Genomic DNA, 13958 nt, shown 5'->3' with positions numbered 1-13958 from the left:
GCGCTAACAAGTGGTAGTTGACATTCTGCCTTCAAGGGGGGAAACAAAAACTAAAAGTAGCAGCCGAGAGTACTGAAAAAAAAGTCAAAGCAGGTCCGTGTAGGGGGCAACAATTCATGATCTTAGCCCTATATCATAGAATAATGTGGTTAGAGTTTACGGAGTATAATGATAGTTTATCCTAGGGATCTGAGTCATTGAGAAAAGGTTTATTAATAAAGATAAGATAGTATTTAATGCATTTTAGAAAAAGTTTATTAATAAAGATAAGATAGTATTTAATGCATTTTAGAAAAATTTCTCTCTTTAAAAATGTTTTTCCTTTAAGACATATATTCTACCCTCTGGAAAACTTTACCCGGAATGCTCATGGTTGTGAGTGTCCCAGATAGCCTTTCATGGTGGGACTTTAGTACCCAAACAGATTGTTATTTAAGAGAGTAGATGACAAGATTTTATATAGCAACAAAGAGTGCTCACGATCAAGTAGTGGCAAGAAAGGTTGCTTGTAGTTACTCAGCTGTGGCATCAATTTTTTTTCTGAGGCAGTAGTTCACATTAAGAGCCATGCTTCTAGCAAAATATCTTTTAGTTTTTATACTATCTTCAGTTGCATCTGTGAGAATGTTACTGAGTCCAGACTCCCACAAAAGTCCTATTTTGGGGAAGATTGCTCAGTCACTTTTGTGAAAAAAATATTTGAACATAAAAATGTAATTATAAATCTGTCGAGTATATTATACTCTCTTGATTATATCATACTCTTGATTTGTAGACTAGGCTGTTGTCTAATCCAGTATTCTACTTTAAAGGCAAAAAGATTATACAGATTAATAAGTGTTTAGTGTAGCATCAAGTACTAGTAATTGCGCAAGTTTTGGTATGTTTCAGAATTACCTGTGATAATTCAGGTACGTCAACCACATCCTCAGAAGTTCTAATTTAGAAAGTATGGGGTGGCGGGATTGATGTGAACTTTTAACAAGTTCACTGAGGCACAGCATCATTTGAGCACAGCTGCCATAGACCCGCTTTCCTGGTAAAGTTAACTTAAATATCTAGTACCTGAGGTTTCATTTCATCTATTTTTTTTCCCCTTACCGTTTTACTATCTTCCAAAAGAGAATTCTTAGCACTTTAAAGGAAAAGAAATCCAGTCATTATTTGTTTTCAAGAGGAGTGTGACAATTTCAAAATAAGTGCTACTTTAAAAATACTTCTTGAATCTTTCAAATATTTCATTTGACTGTTTTGAGTTTACAGAACAATGTAAAACAATATTCTAAGAAAATTCCACTCTGAGTTCATTGTCCTGTAACTGAAATCTTTGTGGGTTTATGGAATAATCTTAATTGAAAAATATTTTATTCTAAAATAGGGCCAGTTTTTTTCTCTTTCAGTATTTGGAACAAAACTTACCTCCCATATACACTGTGTAGTAAAAGGTATACTCAAAAGGGTATTTATCATTTTCTCATAGGTAAAGTCTGTGTGATCCCTAGTCTTAATGATTTTGTCTCTTGCATGTGTGCTTCTAGGCAGGCTTGTTCATGGAGTGTCATTTCAGTATTTCCATGGTGATTTCAGAGTATTTTTTCGCGCCTTTATTCCCACTCCAGGGTTCTGATCCTACTGCATTCTCTGTGCTTACCCAAGCCATCACTGGTCAGGTGGGTTTTATGGATGTTGAATTTTGCACCACCTGTGGAGAAAAAGGAGCGAGTAAAAGATGCTCAGTATGCAAAATGGTAAGAAAGCAGCTCTTTGAAGTTCATAGACAGCGGGTTTAGATTTCATCCAGTTTATAACTGAGTTATAATATTCTTTAAATTTAATGGTTGACATTAGTTTTCTAATAAATTCTAATACATTAGATATAAAATATTGTATCTAATACATAAAAGTAATTTGGAAGAGAACTATAGGATCGATGTAGTTCTATGCCCTATCTTATGCCAAACACCCAGGCCGCCTCAAATTCTATGCCAACCACCCCAAAGAAAGAAAGGATATGAATAAATGAATAACTATGGGAAAATAAGAGAAAGATTGTCCATTAGGGAATGAGGCTGATCCAGATATGAGAACCTAGCATTGGACAGTTCATAAATATGCACTTGTAAATCCTCTGACCTTGACTTTAACCACAGTCTCTTGATTTTCCTTCTTGTAGAACTATAACTCCCTTCTGACTCTCACCAACCTTTAAGCTCTGGACTACACTACCCACTTCTGCCAGAATTATCTTTGTAAAGAGCATATTGCTGCATATAAAACATTCCATAATTAACTATTTACAACAACGGTCATTATTTCTCCCACATTTGTGGTCGGCTGGGCTCAACCAGGGCACTTTGTTCTATGTGTGTCTCATCCTGCTTGGACCAGCGGGCCTGGCTAAGCACGTCCTCATGGTGATGGCGGAAGTATCAGTGAGCAAGAACACATGAGGACTCCTGAAACTGCCATGCTGTCTCATTCCTTTGGCCGAATTTAAAGTTAATTCTCCTCCCCTTCAGTCAAAAGAGTTTTGTGATCACGCGGGAAAGTGTACGAACGCAGGGAAGAGTGAAGAATTGGGGCCAGAAGTACAGGCAGCGACACCATCCCTGTATAAGGGCTAGCACAGTGCTTGGTATATAATCTTGCAAAAATCTAAGCTCCATTTACAAAAACTGGTTGCTATTCTTTAGTATATCATTCATTTTGCTATTCCTGAAGTTTTGTACAAGATATTCCCTGCACTTGGAATGCTTCTTATCCATCTCTTTGTCTCCTGACTTCTCCAGCTAGAGTGAGTCACTGCTTCCTCTGTGCTCCAATTGATGTTAAAACCATACTGGGACGTAAATTATGTCGTTAGGTGTCTGCCTCCCTACATGCTGCCCCATCCTGCTCTTTCTCATCCCTAGCTTCCTCTGGGATAACAATGTTACCTTCTTCGTCATTGTACTGTACTCATTCTTGCAAATAGTAGATTCTTAGATAAATCATTTGGTAGACTCTTTGATAGTTCATTTGCTATATATTCATTATTGTTATAAAGTGTAAGCTAAAAATTACAAACGTAAACCAATAGACATACACACATCATGGTTTTTAAATATAGAAAACAGCATTTTTATAGCATAGTTCTTGGTTTAATGTCATAATTGGAAAGTCCTGGGATCACAGCTGTTGAAAATAAACCTATAATTGTTTTCAGGTAATATACTGTGATCAAACCTGCCAGAAAACACACTGGTTTGCACATAAGAAAATGTGTAAGAATCTCAAGGACATTTATGAGAAACAACGATTGGAGGCTGCCAAAGAAAAGAGAGAAGAGGAGAATAGTACGTACATAAAAACCGAGCTCATTCTGCTGCTTCCTGGGGAGAGGAAGCTAGATGACATTAACACAGGGCATTCAGGAACTGAATCTCCTCTGGGGATCAAGGAAGCTTGGGGGTGACCAACATAAGGATCACACTTAAATATGTCGCTGTTTTGAATCCTCGGGATAACGTATAGAATGTGGTCAGCCTAGATGTCACTGGAATGCAAAAGACATAAAAGTCTGGGGGATGTAGTTTATTCCACATTCTGCTTTCTGACTCTTGAGACTGCTCTGCAGCAGCGGGACCCTCAGTGAATATTTGCTTATATTCTACTCATAAAAGATTTTAAAGTCTCTGAATTCCGGGAATGATGAATTGTCCCCTCATGGCTACCCAAAGATTTTAGGGTTGGAAGCTTTTAAATTTCTTAATTATAAAACTGCAGGTGAAATTACAGAGCAGATTTATGAATTACAAATTAAATTGCAGATCTGTGAATGCACAGATTAAATTTCTACAAGTGTCAGGGCAGTGAGTTCCATAGTATTTTCCTTCTCCCTCCGTCATGAGGTGTATGACTCGTTTTCATCAGAAACAGTGAGTTGCTTCAGCAATGATTCGCATGTTGGAGATGGAAAATGTTGCACAGGTGACTTTGATACTGAGCATTTCCACTTTCACCCCTCAAGGGACTGTGTCCCCTTTACCACTTAGTTGAGAAACACTATTAGTGGGATTGAATAACTTGTACAAAATTAAATTTAATTTGTATAAATAAATTGTTAAGAGGATAGTCAGGCTTTCTGACTGCCATGCTTTCACTTGTTTTTTGGGGGCAAAATTTGTGTCCCGTGTGTTGAGCAGTGAATAACAGGTGGTCATGGTCTAAACAAGCCATGTGAGAGAACAGGGCTGTTGGTGGAGTGGGAACTCCCGGCTGGTAGCCGTCGGCACGTGCTGTACGCTATTCTAAGTGTTATAGACACCTTTACTCGCCACAAACGTAGGATAGGCTTTATTATCCCCCACGTTGTAGGTTAAAAAAAAAAAAACAAAAAAAAACCAGCTTCGTACAGGCAGTTATCTACCCAAGACATCAAGCTAATTCATGGCAGAGCTGGATTTGAATGCTGATTTTGTCAGATCCCTGACAATGGCTTTGGAGCCAGAGACCTGCATTCGCATGCCAGTTCTGTTACTTTACAAAGTTGGAAGCTTTGAGCAAGTTACCAAATGCCTCTCTTCTCAGTTTCCCCATTTGTAAAATACTGATAATGATAATAGAGATAATTTACCTCATTGGTTGTTATGAGGAGTAAATAATTTAATACATGTAAAGAACTTGGCTGAGTGTCTGGCACATGGTAAGAACAAAATGACTTTTTTTCCCCTTTTCATCAGATGGCAAACTTGACGTCAATTCAAATTGTGTTAATGAAGAGCAGTCAGAGGCTGAAACAAAAATCTCCCAAGAGGATCGTGGTCCTAAGGATTCAGTGGAAGGCGAGAAAGAGTCTCTTCAGTCTGATGCTGGGTCGGAATGCTCACCGGAGGCCACTGCAGGCCTGCAGGTACCGGAGGAGTGAAGGACGGAGCCGGTGCCAGCGTGGACGCGGCTCACCTTGGCAGATAGCTGGAAACTCCTGTGACTGTGTCCCCATTGCCTTGTGACACCTGCATGGCGCCGTGGCAGGATTTCATAGGATAGAGCTTTCCAGCAAAATTCTGTCTACTGTGCCCTAATTTTCTACTGGTTTCTGTTCTATAATTGGACAGATAAGTCCTAGGGAAAAAAAAATTTTTTTTTTTTCAAAATATAGGAGAAACATTTCTATTTCCCTCCTGAGGCTAGCTTTCCAACAGTTGTTCTCAAAGGCAAATAAATCCCCTTAAAGAAGAAATACAGGCTCTAGGGAATAAAGGAGAAAGCAGAACAGGTGCAGGACAGAAGAGTTTTAGGAAAGAAAACTTTTGTAGCCACAGATACAGGTAGTTAAAAGAACCATAACTTATATGTGAATAAACTGCATGTAAATCGCATTTACAGTAGTGAAGTTCTGCTTATTAGGATGTAACAAAATGAAGAAAGGCTGTATGTTAAAAGACCTATGTCATAGTTCAGCTAATTATAGTTTTCTAGAGAAATTATCTTGAGCAATCCGAACTTTATGTAGTTCCTGAAGTGATGTTTCATCTATAGTATTTGTACTTTTAGAAATGTCAAATTTCTGGCATTGCCAGAGTTATTCAGCATGTACATTAAAAAAAAAAAATGTATCATAAAATTTTTGATTAAATAATGGCTAAATATACTGTTTCCACAATTATCATAAAACTAATTCATGTGCCATATTCCACTTGAAAGGCTGAATTTTATCTTCCTGTAAGCTTTTCATGTGACCCTTCCTGTACAGAAACTGATTTATAATTGTCATTTATAGAATGTCTTTAGAGTGTGCAGTATTTAAACAGAGCTAGAATGTGATAGCTGAAGATAGTGCTGTCTTTCATAGTTTCTGTTGATTGTAAAATAAATTGGGCCTATTAATATAACCAACTCACATCTCGTTTCATAGTTTGTTGCTGTCAGGGGCTGGCAAATATTAGAGAAGTATTAGAGAACTCAACAAATATTATGAAATTTAGCAAATATTGGAGAACAAAATAAACATTATTTTAATATGTATAATTGCAAATCAATATGACAGAAATTCTCACTTCACTTCACTGATTAAATTCTTCTATCTGGCTGGTTCTCTTTTTCTTTACACTCAGTTTCTTTTCTCCCAGCCTCAAACTTTACATATATCTCCTGCACACTCTATACCATTATGCTTATGTAAGACCTCATGAGAGTAAATTCAGTTTTAAGAGATATAACTGGTTATGAATTCAGTGGGCAGATTGTGTCTGAACTTGTCAATTATGACAAGCCACCATTCATCAAGGTATTTTATTTACACACACGTACACATTTATCTTTGGATAGTAAAATAATCCTTCCAGGCTGTCCTTGCCTACGAATATGTTTTTTTACCTGAGTTCCCTGATTTTTAATGTTTTGGGGTTTTTTTGGTGTGTGTTTGTGTTGACATCATTCTTTGTTATCATCATGTTCCCTATCTTTGGATACCATGGAGAGTTACAAAAAAAAAATAAATAAAGCAGAAGGAAATAGGAAAATCAAGAGATGTGGCAGAGGTAATTTTCCCCTTCATTAAAATGAATGTTGATATGAATCAGAACTCGCTAACCGCTATAACTGACATAAGTAGGAACTTTTACATTGGCCAAAGAGAACTACAGGTATAAACTACGTCAATATCAAAATTTTCCACAAATGTATTTCAGGGAAGAGGTGGCCATAAAATAGGGTTTAAGAGAAAATGAGGGTGGTTCTGATTATAGTTCCTTCCTTTGTCATAAATAACCTAAAACAGATGTTTCCATAATGATACCATCAAAACAGGTAGTCATCCCAATTATTTTTTTTACCATGTTGAATTGTTTTCAAAATGCCATTAAGAAATTTTTCTCGAAAATAGGACCTAAAGGATTATAATAGTCTTCCTATTCCAATATATCGTATACTAGTAAAGCATCATTTGCATAGACAAAAAGCAATATCTTAATTTAGTTAAGAAAGCAAATTATTTCTTCCTTATAAGAATTTCTTCAGTAGATATATAGGAGACATTTCCCCCCCCCCCACAGGTAGCTCTAACTTAGTTTCTATTTCTTTTAAAGACAAAGTTCTAGTTTTATAAATAAATGAAGGCATCTTTTTAACTGGTGATCCTAACTTAGCTAGAATAATTAAGATAAGTACATAATTGGCCACTTCAGGGCAACATTGCTAGTTAATTAATAAAACTACTTAATCCCAGGATGATTTCAAATGGATACAATTTAAATGTGAAAAAAAAAAAATTTAAATCCCAGAAACCATGAGAGAATTCTTAATGATTTTGTCATGAAGGAGGCCTTCCTAAATATGATAACCCCGTAAGTCACAAAAGGAAACAAATTCAGCTACATTTAAAAAATCATCTATACACTTCTCTTTCTGGAAAGATGAAATGGATATACTTTTCCCTATTCCTCTGCCTAAGTAAAACTAAAATCCCTGGATGTTAAATATAAAACAAACAGATGAAGACAGATGGGGACCTCAGGATCCACTAAATGACACTTGGCTTGTTCTCTGGGTTTCCTCTTTGCCTCATATATCCTAGTCTTGGAGCTGAAGAAGCTAGCAACATGGAAACACCAGTAGCCACAGACAAAAATAAGCCCCAACAAACAAACGCCTGCTAGTCTGCTGTCCTGTCCTGTGGTTTCTGGACTCAAGACTGAAACATCAACACATGCTTGAACTTCCAGTCTGCCTTGGCCTGCCCTACAAATTTTGGACTTGCCAATCCCCACAGTGGCATGAGCCAATTGCTCGCTCTCTATGCATATATCCAATTGATTCCATTTCTCTGAAGAACCCTAATAGACCAGGTGACCTAGTTTGGGCTGCTATAACAAATTGTCATAGACTAAGGTGGCTTATACAACAAACTTATTTCTCACAGTCCTGGAGGCTGGAAGTCTGAGATCGGGGTGCCAGCATTGTCGAGTTCTTGGTGAGTGCCCTTTTCTTGTTTTACAGAGGGCCATCTTGCTGTGTCCTCACACAGCAGAAAGAGGCAAGCTCGCTCTTCAGTCTCTTATCAGGGCGCTAGTCCCATTGATGACAGCTTCACCCTCACGACTCAATTACCTTCCAAAGGCTTTAACTCCAAGTACCATCTCACTGGGGATTAGATTGCAACATGTAAACTTTGTAGGGACACAAACATTCAGTCTTTGGTACCAGGTATGGTCCCTACGAGCACAACTGCTCTTGGGTTAAGAATAACAGTATTAGCTAACATACATGAATCATTTACTTTGAGAAAGCCACTCTACCTAACACTTTACATATATTACTTAATCCTTGAGGTTCCATGAGATAACCACAATAATTATTATAAATAATAGGAAATTAAAGCCTAGAGAAGTAACTTGTCTAAGTAACATTACTAGTAAGTGGAAGAGCTGCGCAAGGTCTGTCTGATTCCAGAGCCCCAGCTCGTAGCCACTGCCCTCTGAGATCTATATATCGGTGTTTTGTTTCCTAGTCATGAGATCTCCTTTGGATCATGGAATAAATATGCTTTCACTTGAGTCAGCTTGAATGGGTCTCTGTTTAAAACAAAGAACTTAATTAAAAGCACCTTCTCAAACGTGTGTTCTATTTTGGTAGAGTTTTGGGTTACCTAAGTAAGGATAATGTCTTATCTATTTTGTATTTCTCCCCAGATGGTGTTTTCCAGTCACAGCCGCTTAGTCGTCCTTCATTCTTGAATAAAAACATTCAGTATTGAGGAGTACATTTTAAAGCAATTTTTTTTTCTTCATACGAATGAAACATTTTCATTAGTTCTCTAAAAAGGAGATTAGGTAAAATTTTCTAGCCATATTTTCATAACTGGAATAGATTATTCATCCTTTTCAGTGATTATAGGATTAAAAATACCAGATTACACATTCTTTAACTACTCTTTTAGTGGTTAACCTGGAGATTACAATACCTAATTATGGACATTATAATCTAATTGAAAATTAATACTTCTCATGCAACTCATGGGCCAGCTTAAACTTGATCCCAAATATACCATTTCCATCATGAAGTGGATTGTTGCCACGCCCACCCAACATTATTGCTTGTCGGATCTGATGTAGTTGGGTCATGATGTGTAGCTTTGATGTAACTGTTACTTAATGATCAATGGTCGGACTCTCAGTTCTAGAATGGATGCAGTAGCATGCCAAGAGCTGCTAATTAACATGAGTTTTCTGCTGCAGATAGTGTGGCCTCCTTATTCAAGGACCCTTGAAGACTGGGCTGCGACTCTCCTCTCAGCTTGCCAGAGACTTCACAAGGCATCCTTACACACAACAAATACTTCTAGCACCATGGGTTTTGCTGGGTTATTGTATTACTTTCTATTACTATGTAACCCGTTAACCCAAAATTTATCAGCTTGAAGCATCAATAAGCATTATCTCAGTTTCTGCAGGCCAGAAATAAAGGAGCATCTTTACTGGGTGGTTCTGGCTTGGGCTTTCTCGGGAGGGTGCCATGAAACTCAGCCAGGGCTACAGTCATCTGAAGCTTTAATTGTGTCTGGAGGATGTGCTTGCAACTCACATGGTTATTGGCAGAAGGCCTCAGCTCCTCAATGGCTTTTGGAGGAAGGCCTCTTGTTCTTCACCACATGCACCTCTCCAGAGGACTGCTCATGTTCTGCATGATATGGCAGCTGGCTACCTGCAGAATAAGTGATCCAGGCAAGAGAGCAAGAGAGCATTTCAATTCTTTATATGACAGTGTTGGAAGCCACATGTCATCAGTTTTGCCATTATATCAGCCACTCACCCACATCAGTGCCAAACTGTTTTTTCTTACTCTCAGCTGCAACCTTCTGCCAGGGACCATACCTGAATTTCAGACTCTGGCTGTGTACAGAATCATAAGTGCGCACAGGTAAAAGGAGATTACAGATTCTCAGTGTCATTTCGTCTCTTGCCTGATTTGATTTCAGCTCCACTTTTATAATGTCTGTGTTATAGTGTAATGGTTCTAAGCACCATCGGATAGAGGGAGTACTATATGGCAATGAGAACAACAGGTTTCTGCTACTAACAACAACGTGGGTGAATTTCCCAATGTTGAGTAAAAGAAGCCAAAAAAATCATTTAACCTTTGATTCCATTGATAGGCCTTTTAAAAACAGACACGATTAATGGATGGTTTTGAAATCAGAACATGGCTTACTTTTGAAGGGTGAGTAGTAATGAGTAATAGGAATGGTGACAAGAATGAGGAAGCTTTTAGAGTGTTGGTAGTATTGTTTCTTGATGTAGGATACCAGTTGCACGACTGTTCATTGTATGAAAATTTGCCCTAAACACTTATGATTTCTGTACATTTCTATATACATATTTTACTTCAAAAAAACTTAACATAAACTGTAGGAACTATTTTTCATTATTGGTGTTTCTGTTTATATTTAAAATATTTCAAATAACAATAAAAATATAATCTGCTTAATCACAGAGAAGTTTAATATACAACTGAAAACCACTAGGATTTCTAGAAATCCCAGGGGTTATCTTATTGTAATTGTGAGCATTTGAGCAGGTTCTGTGTCTTTTATTTCCTCTTCGAGGTATTTTTCCTCTCGTGTTGGAACTGTGTCCCAGTTCAGAAAGGTAATAGCCATTACTGATCTCTTCATGGACCTTACAAAAACAGCATCTTCTGGATCATCAAACACAGTTCTGCAAAAATGACAATTATGTCAGAAAAAATCAATTAGACCAAAGTTAATTTTTAATTTAACTGAATTGATGCCATCTTCTATATTATTTGTAGGTAGTCTAGTACCACTAACAAATAACTTTTGAGCTAAACCAACAGATGGCTTTCAGGATAAGTAACTATTTTTATTGTACATATTGTTTTTAATGAGAGGTTTTTACCATATTCAAGATCAGCTATTACAGTTTAGGTCTCACACATTTATGTATTCATGTTTTAAACCAGTGTTAAAGGTTAAAATTTTTAGATATGCATATTAGTATCATATACATTTTGTTGGAAAGTTATTATTTTCTACATTGTATGCATTTTATTAATGTGCTTGGGATAATATTTTCAACACTGAATCTGAAGAAAAAATTTCTACATGCAAAATTTAAATAGAAAAATAGTTTTTAAATTCATCAATTTCACAAATTTGAAATGTTTTTCATAGTTTAATGAAGGATTTGTTTTGAAAGTGAAAATTCCAGTGAATATAAAATGTTAATAATTGCTCTCACTGGGTATATTTAGGGGAACAGTAAACAAGGAAGATAAAGACCCTCATTTGCAATAGCTAATAATTCAAGTTTCTTTTATGTATCAAATCACACTTTCATTTATTTTAGGTTATAATAATATTAAAAACCTAGATAACTCTAATATGAATACATAGCCTGAACTCATTTATCACAGAGAGATATAGCGATTTTTTGTATCTATTGAAGAGTTAGTCATTTTTTAACTCATTAAAATTTATTTTAGGAAATGGGAATGATTTAGGGTATCAACACCATTATGAAATAAAACCAATAAAAGTAATATTTAAAAAATCACTTACTTGTCTACGTTATTCGCAAATGCAAAATCTAAAAAAAATACATTTCTAAATTAGTACTTTTCAAATGTTTATTCAGCTTTTTAAAACAATGGAACAATACTGTAAAGGAAAGGTCTAGAGCATAGCTCTCTGGTTTTCCAATAAACAGTTAGAGGAATAGTTCAACCCATCACAAAAACCTTGATACTTAACCCCAAATTGAAATTTCTCTTATAGTGCCTTAGGTTTGTCTTAGGATTTAAGGCCAATTCTTTAATACAGTACACATCTCAAAATTCAGAACAGAATGGTTAATCAATTTAGTTACCAGGAGAATCCAAGTGGGAATTTTTATAATTAAGATATTTTCATGTACAGAAACTGATCCTGTTTTTCAGAAAGGCACATGTATTTATAAATGGAATAATAGGTCAAATGGGGAGAAATATTTAGAGCAGTTTAAACCATTTGGATTCTTGGCATTAACTTCAAAAAATCGGAAAAACAAATCCTGGATCACAAGAATCTATATCTTCCCTAGCTTTGAAACTCAGAGGCTAGTTCTCAAAGCTTGGATTTCTTATAGTATCTTCCAGAGACTGTCATTTCTTTGTTTATTCCTCTCCAGAAGGCGCCTAGTGCCAGGCTAGAGATGGAATGTACCAGCACCTGTTGGGCCACCAAAGCCCACATGTGAGTTCTTGCCAGTCCACAAGCAGCGGGCAGCACACAGCCTCTGCCTAAAGAGAGGAGTTATGGCATCTTTCCCATCGCAAGTGGCTGACCCAAGTCTCCCATGTCCTTTCTGATTGCTGCAGACGTTCTTTTTCTACATTTTTAATTATAAAAGGTACACGTTTTGCTATTATAATGTATATAAATGATGCATATAAATAAGAAAATAGTAAAAGCTCCCTTTGACTTTTCCAATTTCTCTTATCAGAAGTATCACAATTAAGAGTTTTGTATGTATGCGTCCAGGCCGCTATGTGCATATATACTTGTATTCACACATATACATACTGACATTTGTTTTCTGACAAAATTTCAATTTTGCCATTACTCCGCATTATATTATTCCATGACTTTTTTTTATGGTGAAAATATATCATAGAATAATTCTACGATGTAAGAATGATTTGTATTACATGAATGTGCCATAATTTAACCATTCTCCTACGAATGATCAGATTATTTCCGCTGTTTCTTCTATTAAAAAAATATTTCACTGGGCATCTTTATACATATACTTTGTGTGTGCAAACACTTCTGTGAGAGAGAACCTTCAAATTTAACTTCTGTGCTGAATGGTTTGCACATTCTATGTGTTGATGGACTCTGTCATTATTGCCATATGGTCTTCCAAGAAAGTTGAACCGTGTATGTGAGTTGCGTTCTGCTCTCCCCTCATCTTCAACTGATTTTTTCTTCTAATAATTTTTTATTTTTCAATTGCAGTTGAAATACAATATTATATTGATTTCATGTGTACAATAATATGTTAGACATTTATATAACTTAAAGTGATCCCCCTGATAAATCTAGTACCCATATGACACCATACAGTTATTACAATATTACTGACTATATTCCTTATGCTATATATCACATCCCCATGACTATTTTGTAACTACTAATTTGTACTTCTTAATCCCTTCCCATTTTTCACCCATCCTCCCAAACCCCCTTCCATTGGGAAACCATCAAAATGTTCTCTATAAGTTTGTTTTGTTCAATTTCTTTAGATTCCACAAAAAATGAAATCATATGATGTGTTTCTTTGTATGATTTCCTCAGCACAATATCCTCTAGGTCCATCCATGTTGCAGATGACAAGAGTTCATTCTTTATTTAAGGCTGAGTAATATACCATTGAATATATGTACCACCTCTTTATTCATCCCTCGAGAGACATACAGGTTGCTTCCACATCTTGGCTATTGTAAATAATGCTGCAATGAACATAGGGATGCACAAGTCCCTTTGAAGTAATGTTTTGGATTTTTTCAGATAAATACCCAGACGGACTACTGGGTCCTTCTTTGTCTCCTGCTATAGCCTTTGTTTTAAAGTCTATTTCGTCTAGTATAAGTATGGCTACCCCAACTACTTTTTTCATTTTCATGTTCATGAAATCTTTTTCCATCCCTTTACTTTCAGCCTATGTGTGTCTTTCAATCTGAAGTGAGTCTCTTGTAGGCAGCATATGTATGGGTCTTGTTTTCTTATCCATTCAGCCACTGTAGTTCTTGGAGCATTAATCCATTTACATTTAAACTAATTGATGATAGATATGTAGTTATTGCCATTTTATTATTTGTATTTTTTATCTTTTCTTCTTCAAGAAGTCCTTTTAACATTTCCTGTAATACTGGTTTAGTGGTGATGAACTTCTTTAGGTTTTTCTTGTATGGTAAGCTTT

The 13958-nt window shown here is 36.2% G+C and overlaps 2 protein-coding genes across 7 annotated transcripts in view; one reads left to right on the top strand and one right to left on the bottom strand.

The window, feature by feature from the left end:
- Positions 1 to 6069, top strand: part of ANKMY2 (ankyrin repeat and MYND domain containing 2) — a 28379-nt gene extending 22310 nt beyond the window's left edge. The window contains exons 8-10 of the mRNA XM_016139452.2: positions 1620 to 1748; positions 3206 to 3335; positions 4722 to 6069. Coding sequence (XP_015994938.2) covers positions 1620 to 1748; positions 3206 to 3335; positions 4722 to 4906 — 444 coding nt within the window. The 3' untranslated portion in view covers positions 4907 to 6069. The remainder of the gene's footprint in view (positions 1 to 1619; positions 1749 to 3205; positions 3336 to 4721) is intronic.
- Positions 6070 to 9285: 3216 nt separating this feature from the next.
- Positions 9286 to 13958, bottom strand: part of LRRC72 (leucine rich repeat containing 72) — a 116477-nt gene continuing 111804 nt past the window's right edge. For all 6 annotated transcript variants that reach the window (XM_016139456.2, XM_016139455.2, XM_016139454.2 and 3 more), the window contains 2 exons: positions 11558 to 11585; positions 9286 to 10694 (listed from right to left, as the gene is read on the bottom strand). In XM_016139456.2, coding sequence (XP_015994942.1) covers positions 10523 to 10694; positions 11558 to 11585 — 200 coding nt within the window. In that variant the 3' untranslated portion in view covers positions 9286 to 10522. The remainder of the gene's footprint in view (positions 10695 to 11557; positions 11586 to 13958) is intronic.

This window comes from Rousettus aegyptiacus, unplaced genomic scaffold (assembly GCF_014176215.1).
Source record: "Rousettus aegyptiacus isolate mRouAeg1 unplaced genomic scaffold, mRouAeg1.p scaffold_m13_p_13, whole genome shotgun sequence".
Lineage (NCBI taxonomy): Eukaryota > Metazoa > Chordata > Mammalia > Chiroptera > Pteropodidae > Rousettus > Rousettus aegyptiacus.
This window is presented reverse-complemented; position numbering and strand designations above follow the sequence as displayed.